Source organism: Amblyomma mixtum, chromosome 5 (genome assembly GCF_055824585.1).
Source record: "Amblyomma mixtum isolate Tamu chromosome 5, ASM5582458v1, whole genome shotgun sequence".
In the NCBI taxonomy this organism is placed as follows: domain Eukaryota; kingdom Metazoa; phylum Arthropoda; class Arachnida; order Ixodida; family Ixodidae; genus Amblyomma; species Amblyomma mixtum.
The window spans coordinates 14,388,814-14,404,949 of NC_143016.1; the positions used below are offsets into that span (position 1 = coordinate 14,388,814).

General features: G+C 49.5%; 1 protein-coding gene across 2 annotated transcripts in view; it reads right to left on the minus strand.

Annotated features, from left to right (window-relative positions):
* LOC149341341 (uncharacterized) overlaps nucleotides 1-16,136 on the minus strand; it is a 108,824-nt gene that overhangs the window by 65,245 nt on the left and 27,443 nt on the right. For both annotated transcript variants that reach the window (XM_089543397.1, XM_089543396.1), the window contains exon 2: nucleotides 2,039-2,321. In XM_089543397.1, the coding sequence (XP_089399523.1) occupies nucleotides 2,039-2,237 (199 nt within the window). In that variant the 5' untranslated portion in view covers nucleotides 2,238-2,321. The remainder of the gene's footprint in view (nucleotides 1-2,038; nucleotides 2,322-16,136) is intronic.

Here is a 16,136-nt window from a genome sequence, read left to right on the forward strand (position 1 = left end):
CATATACACTAATGGATACATATCTTACGAGGAAGACCAATCGCTGATGGGGCTGAGCGCAGACAGACCGAGAATCAAAGCTTCCGCTTCAGCAGGCACGAACTTTTTATCTATGACGTCGACAGTGGCTTATCTTTCGCTAGCTGGATTGTGCCAACGGCGGCGTACGAGAAACGTTGATGGCACAACTTCACCTGCATGCGCAGTAGATTCATGTTAATGGACGTTTTTCAACACTCCCGGTAGATTTACGGCGACCTATAATAATTTCCTCCAAGCGAAGTTAATTTTACAAAATATATGTGCTTCTTGCAACAGCAGATTCATGTGAGTCTTTTTTAACATTTCCGGTAGATTTACTGCGACCTATATTAGTTTCCTCCAAGCGAAGTTCCTTTTACAAAAAGTGTGTGCTTGTTCTACACTACGGCTCATTGGGCGACCAATCCCGCTGTCAGTCGTGTCTATGTTCTCGCAGAACTCGCGTATACGATCACCGAAACATTCCTGTTCTAGTAGGACTTCCCGTGCGTTCGAAATCTTGACACTTTTTTAATCTGGCCCAGTGAGGAAAAATAAGAATGTCTTCTGTGAACGCAGCAAATGCTCTGCTGACGCCTTTTTTTTTTTCTTTCAACGTGATCGTTTAAAGGACCGCCATGTGAATTAAAAAGTATCTCCTCTAAGTACTTTCGCTATCGCATCCCCCACTATTTCCTTTCGCTTACTTTTCTCACTGAGCACTTGCCGTACTACGTAACGGCGGTGTAGGCGCTACAGAAACCAGGCCCGACAGAAAGGAACAAAGTAAAATAGAGGGTAAACCAGGAAGGACGCGCGGCTTGCCGAGAAACCCACAGCGAGCTCACTATTCACTTCAAAGCGTGACGCACGGCAAAGCGCTCGCGTCTGACAACAGCGCGTGAAGAAGGAGAAAAAAAAAACGACTCGATTCTCCGGGGACTCCATCGCGGGTGTCCCAAAGGAGAGCGAACTCCCCTCCGGCCGAAATATTGTCTGGCGCGGCGCCAATAAAACAGGGTTTGCGTTCCGCGCACGCAAACTAACAAAGCGAAGTGGCGCAGAGGGAAGACGAAGTAAGGAGTCGGCCAGTCAAGGAACCGGGAGAAAGTTGCACAGGACGGGCCCCCGGAGAGGCGACGAAGCAGGCGTAAAGTACACAAGCGGAAAGAGGTAGCGAGGAAAAGGCTCGCGGAAAGGGGAGAGGAGCGAAGAATGCGGACGGCGAAGAAAAAGTAAGCGAGAAAGCGCGGGCGAGGCGGTCACTCAACGCGGGCCGAGGTGAAATGAAAGAGGCAACGGAGCGAGGAGCACGTAGAGCAAAGACGGAATAGACTGCGTGGCGACGTGTCTCCAGCGGGGTCGTGGGCACGCACTCTGCGATGACTATATTACAGCGCTTTTTTTTCTTAGAATAATGCCGAAGCATATCTCTGATACGTGCTACTGCCAACCGCCATTTGCGAATGCGCTGTAAACGGCGGGCGGAAGTATACGATTGGTGTAGACGATGCCACTATGCTATAAAACGCCCTTTTTTACCGCCAAGAGAGAGTGAATAGCGAATAACAATCAATAGCGCTCCTCGGTTCACCAGTGCATAACAATGAATAGCTTTAATCAGGGCATCTTAGATCTCTGCCGATCAGAGTGTGACGCCATTTACCGAGATGCCACAATAACACAACCCATGCAGCCAAAAAAAAAGAAGAGAACAAAAATCTGAACAAAACAAAAAACTCCATTCATTACACACGTGTACAAAGTTGGCATCGTTTATTGCCATCGGAATTTGAAATAGCGCAGTATACTGTTCCTTCCCCACAGTTTACTCCACACTTCATTCTACCTTCTTATCACAGCTTGCTTGTCTTGTCCTCTTTTTTCTGGCGCAGTGCACATATCGCAAATGTGCGTCCTTGGCAAATGTGCACACTTGGCAGATGTTGCTGCAACACACAGCTGCTGCGAAAAAAACACGGCTCAACAGAGGTAGATAAGCTCTTCCGATACTCACCGGGGTCGAACCTCCAGAGGTCCTTGAGGGGCAGGTTGGCCGAGCGGCCGGCCAGCAGGTAGAAGCATCCGTCCTGCGAGATGCACATGGCGTGCTTGGAGCGGGAACTGGGAGCGGCGGCGCCAGACTCCTTGACGCCGGCGGGCGCCTCGCCGCCGCCGCCATTGAGGGCGCTGGACAGCTGCACCTGCGCCCACATGCTCAGCACGGGGTCACGCGTCGACGACGCCGTCGTGCAGGCCGCCTCCTCCTCCGCACCCGGGGAGGACGATGATCACGGGCGCTGCAATTAAATACAGTACTTTAAGTACCTCCTTTGCTGAGATAGATTTGATTACATATCCTACGAGTGGCTGCATATCGAAGCAGAATGCCTCCATGGCGGATACGTGCCCGTTTAGATAAGATCGCAAGAATTTTTTTTTTCATAAATTCAACTTACGTTTTGAATTAATTTTTATTTGCTAATTTCATTCCCCTCCTAAGTTAGCTGTCTGCGAAGTCGCACGATCGCTCACAAAAGAATCTCCGTTCTAACGTTTCCGCAAGACATATCACCCAATAAAGAAGACCACGAGCAGCTACAGCGGCAGCAACATCGACCCAAGCTTGTGCTGACAATCGCGAAAGAGTAGTCAGCGTTTATCCCAAGCGGAAACTGCCCAGAACACTGCCAGCATGCGGGCAGCGAGAAAATGCATCAGCCTCAGCCCGAGGTCCCTCGATGCGCGAGACAGCGGATGTGCGGCAGCAGCTTCGAAAAGCCGCCCAGCGAGGAACCAGCCAGCCAAAGAGGCGCCGCGGGGTCGGGGTCGTGGCGTGGCGCGCGGAACGCAGATTAATCCGAACAGAAAGTAAACAACCAAGCTTTACTGCGCAACACGCGCACACGCCCAGCACGCACAGAAAGCACGCTCAACAGGCGTCCGCTTGCCGGGTCTCCATGGGACACGCTGGCGCCAGAAGCAGAACGCAATTACGTCATTGCGACGGCGCCGCCACGCTGTTCTCGTTGCCATTGCCTCCCCCCACTCTCCTCACCGCCTCCGCCTCGCACCTTCTTCTCTCGCCTCTCTGTGGCGCCTGGCGCCCGGGCAGCCAGCGCTCATTAGCCGCCGCATATCGCAGCCGCGCCACTGCACACTGGACAGGCGGCGGGACCAAGAAGCGAAGCGGATATATGAGAGGCGCACTGCACAGCCAGTCGACCGTCCGACCGAGCGGAGGAAGTAGCCGGGAAAGGAAAAGGAAAGCGGCGCCGCGCAGGTAGACCGCCACCTTCTCGGTGCCCGACAGTTCGTGTACCGAGTTCGGGTTACAAATCTCTTCCTGCTCCCGCTTTGTCCTCCGTGTTCCCCTTTCTCTTTGTTGGTTGCGGGAAACAGAAGGAACAACCGGCCGGCCTGGGAGACATCGGTCTTTCTTAGCCGCGGTCCGCAGGGAAGGGAAGAGGAGGAGAAAGAGTGTCCCGAGATAAGGCCGGCGAAGGAGGCTCCGTAACGACGTTCGTCGGAAGGGAAGAAGAAGGAGCCGCAGAAGAACGGGGTCGAGGGAGGTGGCCGCTCCCCTTTCTCGCCACGAGTTCCAACGTTTCCCTTTTTCGTTTGCTTGCTTCCTTTTTTCCCTTCTGAACGCGTTTTCGCTTGCCCATTCGGCAGCCTGTCTTCAGGTGCGCCGGCGCTGCCGCAAGCCCCACCGAGCCCCATAAAATGGTAATTTGGCGCCAAAGTGTTTCGCGGGGCTAATCTCGCGGAAATGTTTTTCGGGAGCAACCATCTTCCTTCCCTCTTTATTTTTTTTCCCTCTTTCTGCTGTCTTTGATTCGCGTCTTCATCCTCTTGGCTGTTCATTTATCTGTACCGACGCGAAGAAATAAAAAATGGAAAGTGAAACATCAAGTTGCTGTGACGTTAATTGATTCCTTGATACGATTCTAGTACAACCTTGTCGCGCGTTCCAATGCGAGTTTCGACAGGCAAGACATAAAGGTAGCGGTCACCCTCCGTGGCGTTTTAAATACACACCGATAAAAGCTTTTCAAGAAAAACCCTCGTCAACACGCACAATGCTAGGAATGTGAAAACTGAAGGACGCATAAAATACGCAATGCGATGTGCAAAGCCTGGGCATCGACGCAGGAGCGGAGCTTTAGCTTCCCTTCAAACGTGTCCGTTTGAACAACGCTCACTCATGGCGGGATTCAAGCCGTTCAGACAGCAGTATGAAAGTCAGCTAAGGATTTGACATTGAGTCTCCGTAACTACCGAATACGAGCACTTCACAGGCACTTGGTATATTTCTAAGAATATTGTCTGGTGTAACTACAACAGTGCCTATGTTTTCATTGAACGAACAGCTGCCTAGACATCCCGGGTATGATCCGTTAGTACTGTGCCATTTTTGTACGAAAGGCCGAACCGGTGGGGAAAATTAATAACTATCACCTTGTGAACACCGAGATCCACCGAGACGTGATGTTGGAGAGACTCTCGAAAGTATAAAGGCGCATCAATTAAATGCTTGTCGAAGGCCTTCCAACGGTTGGATGCCAAAGGTAGCCGAGGAAACTCCACGTTCTCAAATGCTCTGAATGTATGGTTCCGACAGTCAACAACAAGTTTCGAAGGATCGCCTACAGTTTTCACCGTCCGCCGCACGGCAATGAGAAGCTGCGGCAGCTTTTGTTCTCCTTGCCTCGTGTTAGAAAGAATGCCACAAAAAAAAAAACTAAAAAAAAACGTCATCCTACACGACGAGCAAAATATCAGAGGAACCGAGAGGTTCGGTTTCAAGCAAAAGCACGTTTCTCAGTACAATCAATCCCGGATGTATCGAGCTATTTTTTATATGGAAGAACCAGAGTATCCCCTACAAAATCCCATAGAAAAGTATAGCACTGCTCACGTTTATCGAGTCACCGGGACATTCGATATATCGAACAGCTCCGCGCCCTCGCAAGGGGCGCTTCTCTTAACGGCATTCCCGTGATCACTTAGCGTGCGCGGAGGCGGGTCGGCTGCACGGCCTTGGGCCCCTGGCTGCGCTAGCATTGTCAAAATGCGCGTCGACGTGAACGTAGCTACGCGAGGGTAGCCTTCGGTCTCTTGCACTCATTTTCCGCGCGACCCCACTGTCATGCCAAAAAGGCAACTTTCGGTGTACAGCTTGTCATGCGGTGAAGTCAACCCAACTGACAGAAGCCTAGCGGCGGCTATTTTAGTGCGCTTAGCGCCTAGCGGCGGCTATTTGCAACTCAACCTTCATTTTGATGAGATATTACTTTATTGTGTACTGTTAAAAGAATTAAAATCGTTAGTTCCAAGCATAGTCCGCTGCGGTTTCGATGCGACCAGGCTAGGTCTAGTGATGGGTTGCGAGAAGTGCGCTGCCAGCAGGCCGGTGGGCACGTCTCTACAAGAAGCGCGACACTAGCATAAGTGTTGTGTTCTGGCTTCTAGTTTATAAATAAGGCCATATACTGTCCTTTTTATGTATCTAATTATTTAGCGATCCCCTTCGAGTTCGATATATCTGGGATAGACTGTAATACTGAACTGTAACTGCTCACTAAAGAACATCTAATTATTTTAGTGCTAAGCACAGATGCTTCGCTAGCGAAAAATGCGGCCTATCTTGGGATGAAGCCTTCACCTCCCAGCTGCCACTTGCCACAGTTGGCAGGTGACAAACTGGAGAGAAGGAAATCCTTCTCTCCACTTTCACAAGAAAGGAAGACGAGGAAACGGTTACAGGCATAGAGTTTCTTACTATTACCTAGAGGGAAAGCTGGCGGCGCTGCACTTCAGCCACCATGGACGCTCAAAGCATCATGGGGCGGTGAGCTACTTCTTGCGGCACAGTCGTAATTTTTTGGAAACATAGAGTGACACTACTAAGAAGTTTCATTCCGAAAACTCTGTTCGTGTGTGCACAGACGACTTTCGCGCGAACGCAGTGTGCAAAACCCATAGTAGTGAAAACGCGACGACACACGACGCCAATAAAAGGTTTCACTTTTCCGAAATGCCATTAAAGAACCTCTTATAGTATTTAAGCAACAACATCTTTTTTGAAAACATAATTACTTTTAAAAGTGCGCCTGTTAATTACGAAATATTAGTTTTTATAGTGTTCATTACTAGGCCAATAGGAGAGCGAGTCGTCTCTTATTTTGGGCAAACTTTGCACTTAAATGCTTTTCTGCTCGTTTGTTGCAATCATTAGACAAGATATTGAATATTAGGACGTTTGTAGTTATCAAACAGCTTAATTTTTCTAATATTTTTTGGCCACAAGTTGCAGTTCCGCAACAAGTAGCTCACCGCCCCATGATGCTTTGAGCGCCCATGGTGGCTGAAGTGGTCTCGAGGGGTCGCCATGCAAACTCCCATAGACGGGGTGCCAGCTTTCCCTCTAGGTAATAGTAGGAAACTCTATGATTACAGGCGACGGGCTGCAGGTGGAAATGGGGAGAGAGGGAAGTTTTTCCTTTTTGTGTGGCCAGTACTAGGTGGGCTACCAGCGAAAAAGCCGTTACGCTTCCTAGTGAAGCCTGGTGGTGTCCTGGTGGAAGAGGAAAAGCGGTTTCGCGGCAGCTACAGCCACGTGGCAAGGACGATACCCGTCCACGCAAGCTGCAGCCAAGTGGAAAGGCAGAAACCGCGTCGGGCCAGCTGCAGCCTACGTTGCCTGTAAAACCGTCATAACTAACCTCTGCGAAGAGCTTATACATATCATACTAGCGCATCTACGTCGCATTCATTTTAACAAAGTAAATCGGGGTAAATTATTAAAAATCAAATCATACCGCATTCTGCTTCTTTCGTGAAAGGTGGCTTCTCCGCATTACGACTCTTTATGCAAGAAAGCGCACTATACAACAAAGTAAATCGGGGTAAATTATTAAAAATCAAATCATACCGCATTCTGCTTCTTTCGTGAAAGGTGGCTTCTCCGCATTACGACTCTTTATGCAAGAAAGCGCACTATACAAAAACATTTAAAAATCTCTGGCGAACATTACTTTTCTATGTTGACGCTGTGAGCTCCAAGGCTGAATTAAATGCTGAATAATTTTTGAACAGTTTCATCTATCCATATTTATATCCAACTATCACATTCAGAAAGTTAACAAATTTTCAAATCGAAGTTCGCTTTCAGCTTCCCTACAGCCAAAATCTTTGTTCAGCAGAGAAGCACGCCCCGAAAGGCGAATAAATCCAAGTATGGTGCACTTTGTTGGGAGGCACCCTTCTCAGCAGTTTAGACTGTTACCACTGGCATTAAATAAACCAAATAATAGTTTTAGAACCGTTCCAAATTTTGACCCTGTTATTTGTGTTATTCGTCAAAGCTGGCTTTGCCCCATCAACACCACGTGTGCAAAAAAGCGCACTCAACAACAAAAATTGGAAATATTAATACGGCTCGAACAACGCCATTCCATCCTTTTAATGCTGCAATTATGGACAGTAAAGGATGTACTCAATCATTTCCGATGGCATCCTTATTCAGACATTGTATTATTTTTTTATTACGGGAATTGTGTCGATGAAGGCAAGGAAAGAAGTAGTGAGCAGCGTTTGGGAGAGAAAAAAAACTGCGCACGTTAGAGCTGCCGCACACCAAAAGCTCTTGAAAATGTACACTATGAAAGAAAAAAAAATAGAACAATAGGCCGAAACAGCGAGTTGCTTTGGTCAGCCCTGTATGAATTCGCAGCAACGTTTTCAATCTTTTACGTGGTCAAAAACACGAGCTCTCCCACAAACAGCAATGAAAATGCTGAAGTGACGAGAGAGCAGGAAACAAATGGCGGCAAGCGTTGCATAGTAAAAAAAAAAAAAAGTTATTTGGTCTTGTTTGATGCAGTTATCGAAGGTAGAAAACAGGCGGACTTAGCACCTAGAATTTTGCAGCTGTCGGACAGTACTTGTCCAATAGAAAGGAAGGCCAACGCAGCGATGCAAGTAGCATACCGAGCCATTTGGAGTTCAAATAATATAGGCAACTGCGCCATTTCCAGCAGCTTGAAAGCAAGCTCACTCATTACATCGGCAACAACAACAAAAAAAAAATGCGGTCCATTTGCGAAGTTACGCCAAATGCGATTTAGGTGCGCTAGAAGTTCGGTTTTCACTTCGGTTCCGGTATTCGAATCCATTCATGGATGGAAGTTGTTTGGATAACAATACTAGGTTAATGCCCTTATATGCGGAATTGGGCATTCTCTACTTAACATTCATAGATTCCTGCAACATAGAGTTTTTAAACACTGCCTACAGGGAAAGCTAGTGCCATCGTCTATGCGAGTTTCTTACAAGGGCACTTCATCCACTGTGGGAATGTCGGGAAGACGGAGATATCTTACTTGGCTTGGCTAATGTTCGCGCTAAAATACAACTAATTTGTATGCATGTGTGCATGCGTGCGTGTGCGTGTGTGTGTGTGTGTGTGGGGGGGGGGGGTGAAACACACTCACCTGGGCAGCTTGCCCGAAAGCCGATGCGCAGGTCAGACAAACAAACACACAACCGCTAAATGCGAGGAATAGCCACTACAAGTGTCAACGCACTAAAAAGTATACACAAACCGAACAACCCTGACAAGCCACAAACTGCCTCCCGATATGTCTGGCTGGTCGATAAGTCTGTCTGCTGCGTTTACTTTTTATATATTTTTTTTACCCCATACGCGGCAGTTTTCCCCCAGCCAATAAACGACACTGTCCAAAAAAAAAAAAAAAAGATAAGTCACGTGCGCTAGCGATACCCGCGCGTGCCTAGTGTATAAGCGAGAGCTCGCTCTATCCACGCTGGACCTCCTCGCGAAGGAACAAACGATTCCCGCAAAGAAATAAATGCGCCGCCGGAGGTTGTGCCCAGAGCTGCGGGAAATAATGACGAGCAACCCGCAGCGTCGTGTGTGGCGTTCGCAAGAGAGCACATGCGGGACAGACGAGGAAGCTTTACTGCACGACGTCAAGTACATACCAACGCAATCGCCGCACAGTTCGCCCAGCCGCGCTCCCCCCCTCCCTCACAACACGCGCACAGCGACACCCCAGAAGCAGCGGGGTGGCCACAGTAGCCAACACGGCAGAAATGAAAGCAACAGAGTTGCGAAGAAAGGCAATCGGCGCTAAGTGACTCGCAACCAGGGTGGCGAAAACGCTATTCCATACGTGGGGGGTAGGGGGGCAACGACACCGGCGACATCGTGAGTTAGGTGTAAAGCCGAGGAGAAAAGGAAAATCGAAAAAAAATCAAACGATGCCGCCTCCCATAGCCCTCGTCAGTATATCATGCCGTATGTCCAGACGCCATGGGGAAGTCATAAATAAAAGGAAAAAGCGGGACGCGCAAAGAATAAATAAAAGCTTCATACGAACGAGAAAGGTGATCAATGTGTGGGGCGAATAGACGGAGCCATGGTAACCTTATAACAGGTGGATTTGTGGGCGTCTTTTTTTTCTCGCTGACATCTTTATGGACAACCGAACAGCCGTTGTCGCAGCCAAAAGCTATTCGCGCACTTGGATGTTTATTAGAAGTACAATAATCGGTTAGCTCGTTCCTGAACATATTCGAGCAAGTTGGTCATCCTCAGGGCTCAGGCCCTGACGAGAAATAAATTGTTCCTGGGGGAAAAAAATGTTGCGCAATCGTGCCACTGGTGGTACTGTGCTGCGGCATGGCACTGAAAACGCGGTTGGCCGACAAGTAGCACTTATATCCAACGCCTTCTCACACTCTGAGCATCGTTCTTCCACATCAACATACTGAAGGCAAGTGAAAACAGTACGGAAGAGATTCCGGAATGAGTCGGAAAATCTGATGATGGGATGCAGGAGTCGTTGCTTTCCAAGTCTAAAGCGGGCAAGGAGAGAGCCGGCGAGCGTTTGTTTATTATTAGTATTTTTTTGTCAGAGAACGCCAGACTTCTTGTCAAGAGATGCGAGTAGCGCACCACGACTAATAACGAAGACTGAAAGAATCGATCGGGGAGAAAGAAAAGGACTTTATTGAGACACCAAGTCCTGTGTTACGAAGCCGGAATAGCTCTGATGTGTTCAACTTGCGCTTCCTGATAAGCAGAAAACAAGTGGCAGTGGAGTGCGCCAGTTCACGCACGTAACAGGGCGGTACCGAGCACGAATTAGCGACAGGGACGGGAGAGGGTGGTTTTAATGTGTGGGTAGTCCCACACTGTGTCGGCGTTATCAGGGTTCACCCGAAGTATTTGCAGCTGGGGAGTCAGGGGGTTGTTCCGGATTCACTGTACACAGTGGACACAATCGAATGTAAATACCTTCCCAATCGAAGAGCTGGCTGGCATTCAAACTCTCTCCAGGTGTTTTCATAGGATGGACCAAATCGCAGATCTCGTGGCTTGACGTTACAGATTCAGGCCGACCAACTCCTGTCCGCTCATGAAGCATACAGAAAAAAGAAAGGCGCTTTTTTCACTTCGAGATCTGCTGTTTTCATACGTCGTGTGAATGCTTCCAGCACGCGGACGGTCTTCTGATTTGAAGTCATGGATTCGTCCGCGATCTCATTCATCGAGTGAGCCCATCTTTATCGACAGAAAGGTATTAAACATTAGGTTGCGATTAGCAGCACGCAAACTTTTTTTTCTTCCGTACTTCCAAAGCGCACGAAACAGGAGTGGACAGACACACAGGAATACACTGTTCCAACTTCACACCCGTCGGCCGATCGGCGCACACAACACCATCTATCACCTCCTGTTTCCTCCAGGCTTTTTTCTTCCTCAGAAAATTCCGTGCTCTCTTGTCCCATTACATTTGCTTTCACCGTCGCTCTGTACATGTACGATTCCTTTCCGGGCTATAGCTGGGCTCGCACAGCTATCCCGCAGGAAATGGCAAATCCTCACAAATGCGGGAATGCAGCTGACTGAAGCATAGACAGTAGCAGTAAAAAAGCGAAGCTCCTCGTTCTCTCTGGTAGCTCGCCCCTTATCGGCCGCGCGACCGTTGCTCATAGCGCAGCCCATCGCTCACTCCCAGTCTTCTCTGCGTGTGGCAGGCAGGCAGAGAAGGAAAGAGAAAGAAGCACAAAACGCAAAGCTGCCGCCGCTCTCTGGGCTCGGCCCACACGCCGCGTTCTGCGTGCAGCAGGGGATGCCGAGATGAATGGTGCCGGCCTGTCGGGCTTCCCCCACTCCGATCTCCGACCCACAGCCACCACTACTACCGCCACCGCCCGCCACTGCAGCCGTCCAATCCTCTGGTGTGACTGCAGATCAGAAACGTGCGTCTTGGTAACGTAACATCCCTCCGCGCGGCAGAGGAGATGAAGGAGGAGGAGGAGAAAGGGATGAAGGAATGCGCCTCTCCTCCTCTTATTATTATTATTTCTGGGAAACGACGACTACAGAGGGCTTTCCCGACCAGCGCTGGTCCTGGACTCCCCCCTGCTGATCCCCTGTATATACGTCTCGTGATCCCCGCCGTAATAACCGGGCCCTGCACCAAGAGGCAAGAAGACGAAGCGGAATCGCACGTGTATATATCTCTCTAACCCACGCGGTACTATGTAACTAGGCTTTAGTGCCGCTTCTCTGCCAGTTCTTACAGTCCTATACGTAGAAGATGAAGCTGCAGCTGAAGTTCGCTATTTTCTTTTTTCTTCGCTACTAACTTTCGTAGTTCGCGACTGCGGCAGTCGTGCGTATACCTTGCGCAAGGGCATTGGAACAGATATAAGCAAAAGGTGCAATTTTTTGGTTTCGAAAAAAAAAAAATGCCCCGCCGAAACTTTCATGTTAAATTCCTAAAATATGAAGGTTTAATCTCCGAGTATTATTAATTTATTAACCCCACATGCGAGCACTACAAACAGACGGTCTACTACGTCATATCGGAGGGGGCACTTAAACTCCGCCTTAGGGGTGTGGCATGATATCTTAAGTGGGTTAATGCCCATGTATGTTGAATCGGTAATTCCAACTTAAGATTCATAGATGGCGGCGAGTCCTCATATACCACTACCAGCGCAGTGGCGCAGCGGTTAAGCAATGTGCCACTGCACTGGCAGGTGGCTGTTTCTATCCCAGCCACCCGTCGGTATTTTACCACCCATGTTGCTCTCCCCGAGCAACCTCTCGAGCAGATGGCACGACTTTCGTCCGAACTCACCTGAGCTTACCCGAATTGCCAGGCAACGGCGACTCAAGGTCGTTTGATAGCCGCACTGCCACGAGCATACGAGCCGAGCTGGGCTCCAGTAGTGTTGCTTTCGCAACAAAAGATCTGTACACGCCAGTGTAACTCTCGAATAAAGTTAAAAAAAAAAAACACCGTTACGTTCGCCCGCTGTTCTCAGGTGCACAAGAAACAAGACGCTTGGAAATTGCAAGGGTGGTTTTATTAGCCCGCATGACAAAGAAACAACTAAACCGCATGGAATGCTGCAAGACTTAATTTCTCTTACATAATCCTGACGCCTAAAGGGCACGACAACATAAAGAAAAACACGAGACATGAGGCCGTTTTCCCGCGTTTATAGCGTACGGGCTCATGTCTCTTGTCTTCCTTTTTCTGGTGTCGTGCCCTTCCGGCTGTTAGAAAAATCATATCGTGAGCCAACTAGCTCAGTTCCAGCTTCTTATTTCATCTGCATCCGGTGTACTTACTAAAGCAAGTTTTTCTGCAACGCTGACACACGTACACGGTCTTCAGGGAATACAAAAAAAAAAGGCTGAGCGCAACACAGACAAAATAATTTTCATCGATAACGCTGAAGTGTGACCAGAGCGCGGTGCAACCAGCAGAGCTGCTCACCATGCAGCCACTTTACGAGCAGCCCCACACGTGGCGCGTACAGAGACACGCGGGGAACCGGGTTCTTGTCATGCTTGTTTTCAGAACACCCTCCTCGGATTACCCTACCCTGCATTATCACAATAAATCCAACATTACGATTACCTTCCCCAATCCGATGCTGCCCTGGCACGCCCTGTTGTCCTGGCAACAGGGCGTGCGTCCGCTCGTAGTACATGCCTCGCCCGCAATTCCTTGTTCGCGCATTAAGCAATACGACCGAAAGCCGCCAGATCGGAGGAACCCTGCGGAGCGATGACTAAAGGAACGCATGCTCACCGCTCGCCGTGCTCAACAATGGGGAAGAGAAAAGCGGGCTTTGGGGCAAATAAAAGGAAGACCAATCCTCGCTTCTTTCCCCGGAGAAGCACCGCTGCGGCGGCTCGCGATGGCGAGTAGGTGCGAACGACTCCAGCCTTTGCCGCACTGCAACAGCGGCCGCAGCAGACAGGAGAGAGGGAGAGAGAGGGAGAGAAAGTAGCGGCGGAGGGGGTGGGGATACAAAGGGAAGCCGCACAACAGAGAAGCGGCGCGCTGCTGATGACAAGAGACATCGCCGGACCAAGAAAGAGCGCCGACGACTCATCCCTCCTGCGCCACCGCCGCCCTTTCCCTACTTTCACCGCGCATATCTCCTACTCCTCCCTACACTATCCCCCAACTCCCCATCGGCGCGGGAGCTAGGGACGGGCGGAGGAGAGTCGCATCTCCCCTGACCACGGCTGGCTTCTTCCCCGCAGTTGACTCTCTCGGGGGAGTCGGCTTACACTCATCCCCCGATGAGGGAGAGAAGGAACCGCCGTTCTCCCTGACACATAAGACACCTTTAGCATACCGTGTACCGTGTTACCGTTACCGTTACCGGAGTACCGGGAGCCCGACTGCGCATGCGCCGCCGTGTACCGTAAAAAACGCGCCCGAAAAGACTTTTAGCGTACCGTGCTCCTGTACCGTGTACCGTAGGCTCAACCGGAGCGCACCCTCGTGGCGGAAGTAAGAAAGAACGGAAAATAAAAAGCACAACACAAATAATAATGTAAGATGTAATGACAACAACGCCGCAAAAAGGAATCTTGTCTTATATGGTGAATTGTTTTATATATTTTTGAGATATGCACTAACAACAAACAAAATCGGCTTCAATAGTTATGTGAGTTACGTTCTCCCTCGGTCATCGTCATCAATCTACCTTCTCTCGAGTTTTTCTTGCATGGATGTTTTCTCGCGTGTTTTTGCTGGCATTTCATCATTTCGCTGGTATTGCTGCTTCGTCGTGTGTTTTTAATCGTGCGTGTATTGTGTGTAGCGACCGCACTCGTGCGTTGCAGAAGGACGATGTCTATCGCTGGTGTGAAGCGATTGCGTTCACCACCCCCTTCAGGTCGCTGCGGCAGCGGGGCAGGCTGTGATGGTTGCGGGCACGCCATGGAGAAGCTGTAGAGAAGCTGTCAATTGCAAAGCGTGCTACTCTCCACGTGTTGTTGTTGTTATTTTTGACTTGAAATGGATGCGACATCGTTTGGCTCACGACCAACCGCGTTGACGCTGGCAGGCTGCCAACACCAGTGCAGTACATGATTATTCTAATAAAAAAAGATAGGATGTTTTTTTTTTTTTTTGTGGGGAGAAGAGTTAGAAATTAAATATCAATGCAAAAAAAAAGAAAAAAAAATAGACCAGGCGCGGGTGTCGAACCACTTACCTTTCACCGTACAGCGGCGGGAGGCGAACGCTGTACGCCTCGGCTATATACGCAAGACTGAACGCAGTTGTTTGTATTTAAGCTTACTGTTGAAATGGCGGGTTACATCGTTTCAGCGCTCAGACTTTCATTTCAGCCCTAGAAAGCGAACTGGCCCTCCCAACTTGAGATTCCTTTTCTGCCTTGCGCAGGCTACGCTTGCTCACCTACACAGGCATATTTCGGCGCTTTCGGGGTGAGAGCACTGGCGTCCGATCATCCCAACGCCCAGAATCGGAGCCCGCTTACTCGTTCAGAAATTTCTCACGTTAGTGCACAATGCAATAACTGAAATAATTTAAGCAAGCGAAAGTAAACAGGACATAATATACTGCTCAGGTCGCGTCACTTGGCCAACTGGGTGTGCGAGTCTTCGCTGAAGCGCTAATTGTGGGCTACTCGCTTGATATGCCGCCGCGCTATGCTCGCCATCGGCGACTTTTTCACGCAAAATCATCACAAGCAGCAGTAGCAGCTTCGAACCGAGATTAGGGCACTGTTTATCGGAAATATGATCAATAATGGCCATTGAAGGGAGAGAGACAGCACAAAACGCTAATTTCTAGTACTAAAATCAAGGCAAGCTGTCGGCCATTACGTTATCACGGTAAGAAGCGCGTCCCGGTACCGTGGTCGCCTACGGTAAAAGTCGCGCATGCGCAGTCGTGTCCCCGGTACTCCGGTAACGGTAACGGTAACACGGTACACGGTATGCTAAAGGTGTCTATAGATGCCGAGCTGCTGCAGTGCAGACAGGGAGCGGAAAATGCGAGGACGAGCGGCCAGCAATAAGATGCGGACGGAGGGGGGGTATCGCGTCAGTCATATGCGCCCTCCTAATAGGAGCAAGCCGGCGCTGGGACAGACGTATATATATCTCTCTCCCGGGCCGCGACAGCAACCCTCCGCGATAAGAGGGAAGCGAAAGGCCAACGGCAAAAAAAAAAGAAAAATAGTTGGAGTGCAGGGCGCGGCGCGACAGCTAAATAAAAACAGATGTCAAGTGCAAGGAATATACGGGTCCGTGCAAACTATAATGCAACTTATTTTTGTCGCTCACCCTTTTGTTCTTTCCTGTCAAAAGAAAAGCTGCAGCCAGATCGCTATGATACAGGAAAAGGGATCGCTTTTCCCAGCTGTCTTCCTTTCTTTTCCCCCCAAGAAGCAGATGGGGTGCGGTGTCGCAAGTCGAGCGCGCAGTGAAACCGACGAAATGTTATCAAAAATTGGGAAATGTGGAGCGAACGCCGTAAAATACGGCGCGCGTCATGTCAAAAACTATCTTGACACATCTCCGTCTACAGGACAAAGGCATCTTCCCCACTGATCTCCGATTAACACTGCGCTACACTATCCCTGCCAATTTTCTTATCACATCTGTTCCCCACCACCGTCTGCCACCCCTGCTACGCTAACCTTCTCTTGGATTCCAGTTACTGTAAGACGGCATCGGTTATCGCTACTCCGCATTACAAGCATTGCCCCTGCCAGTTTCCTCTTCTTGCTTT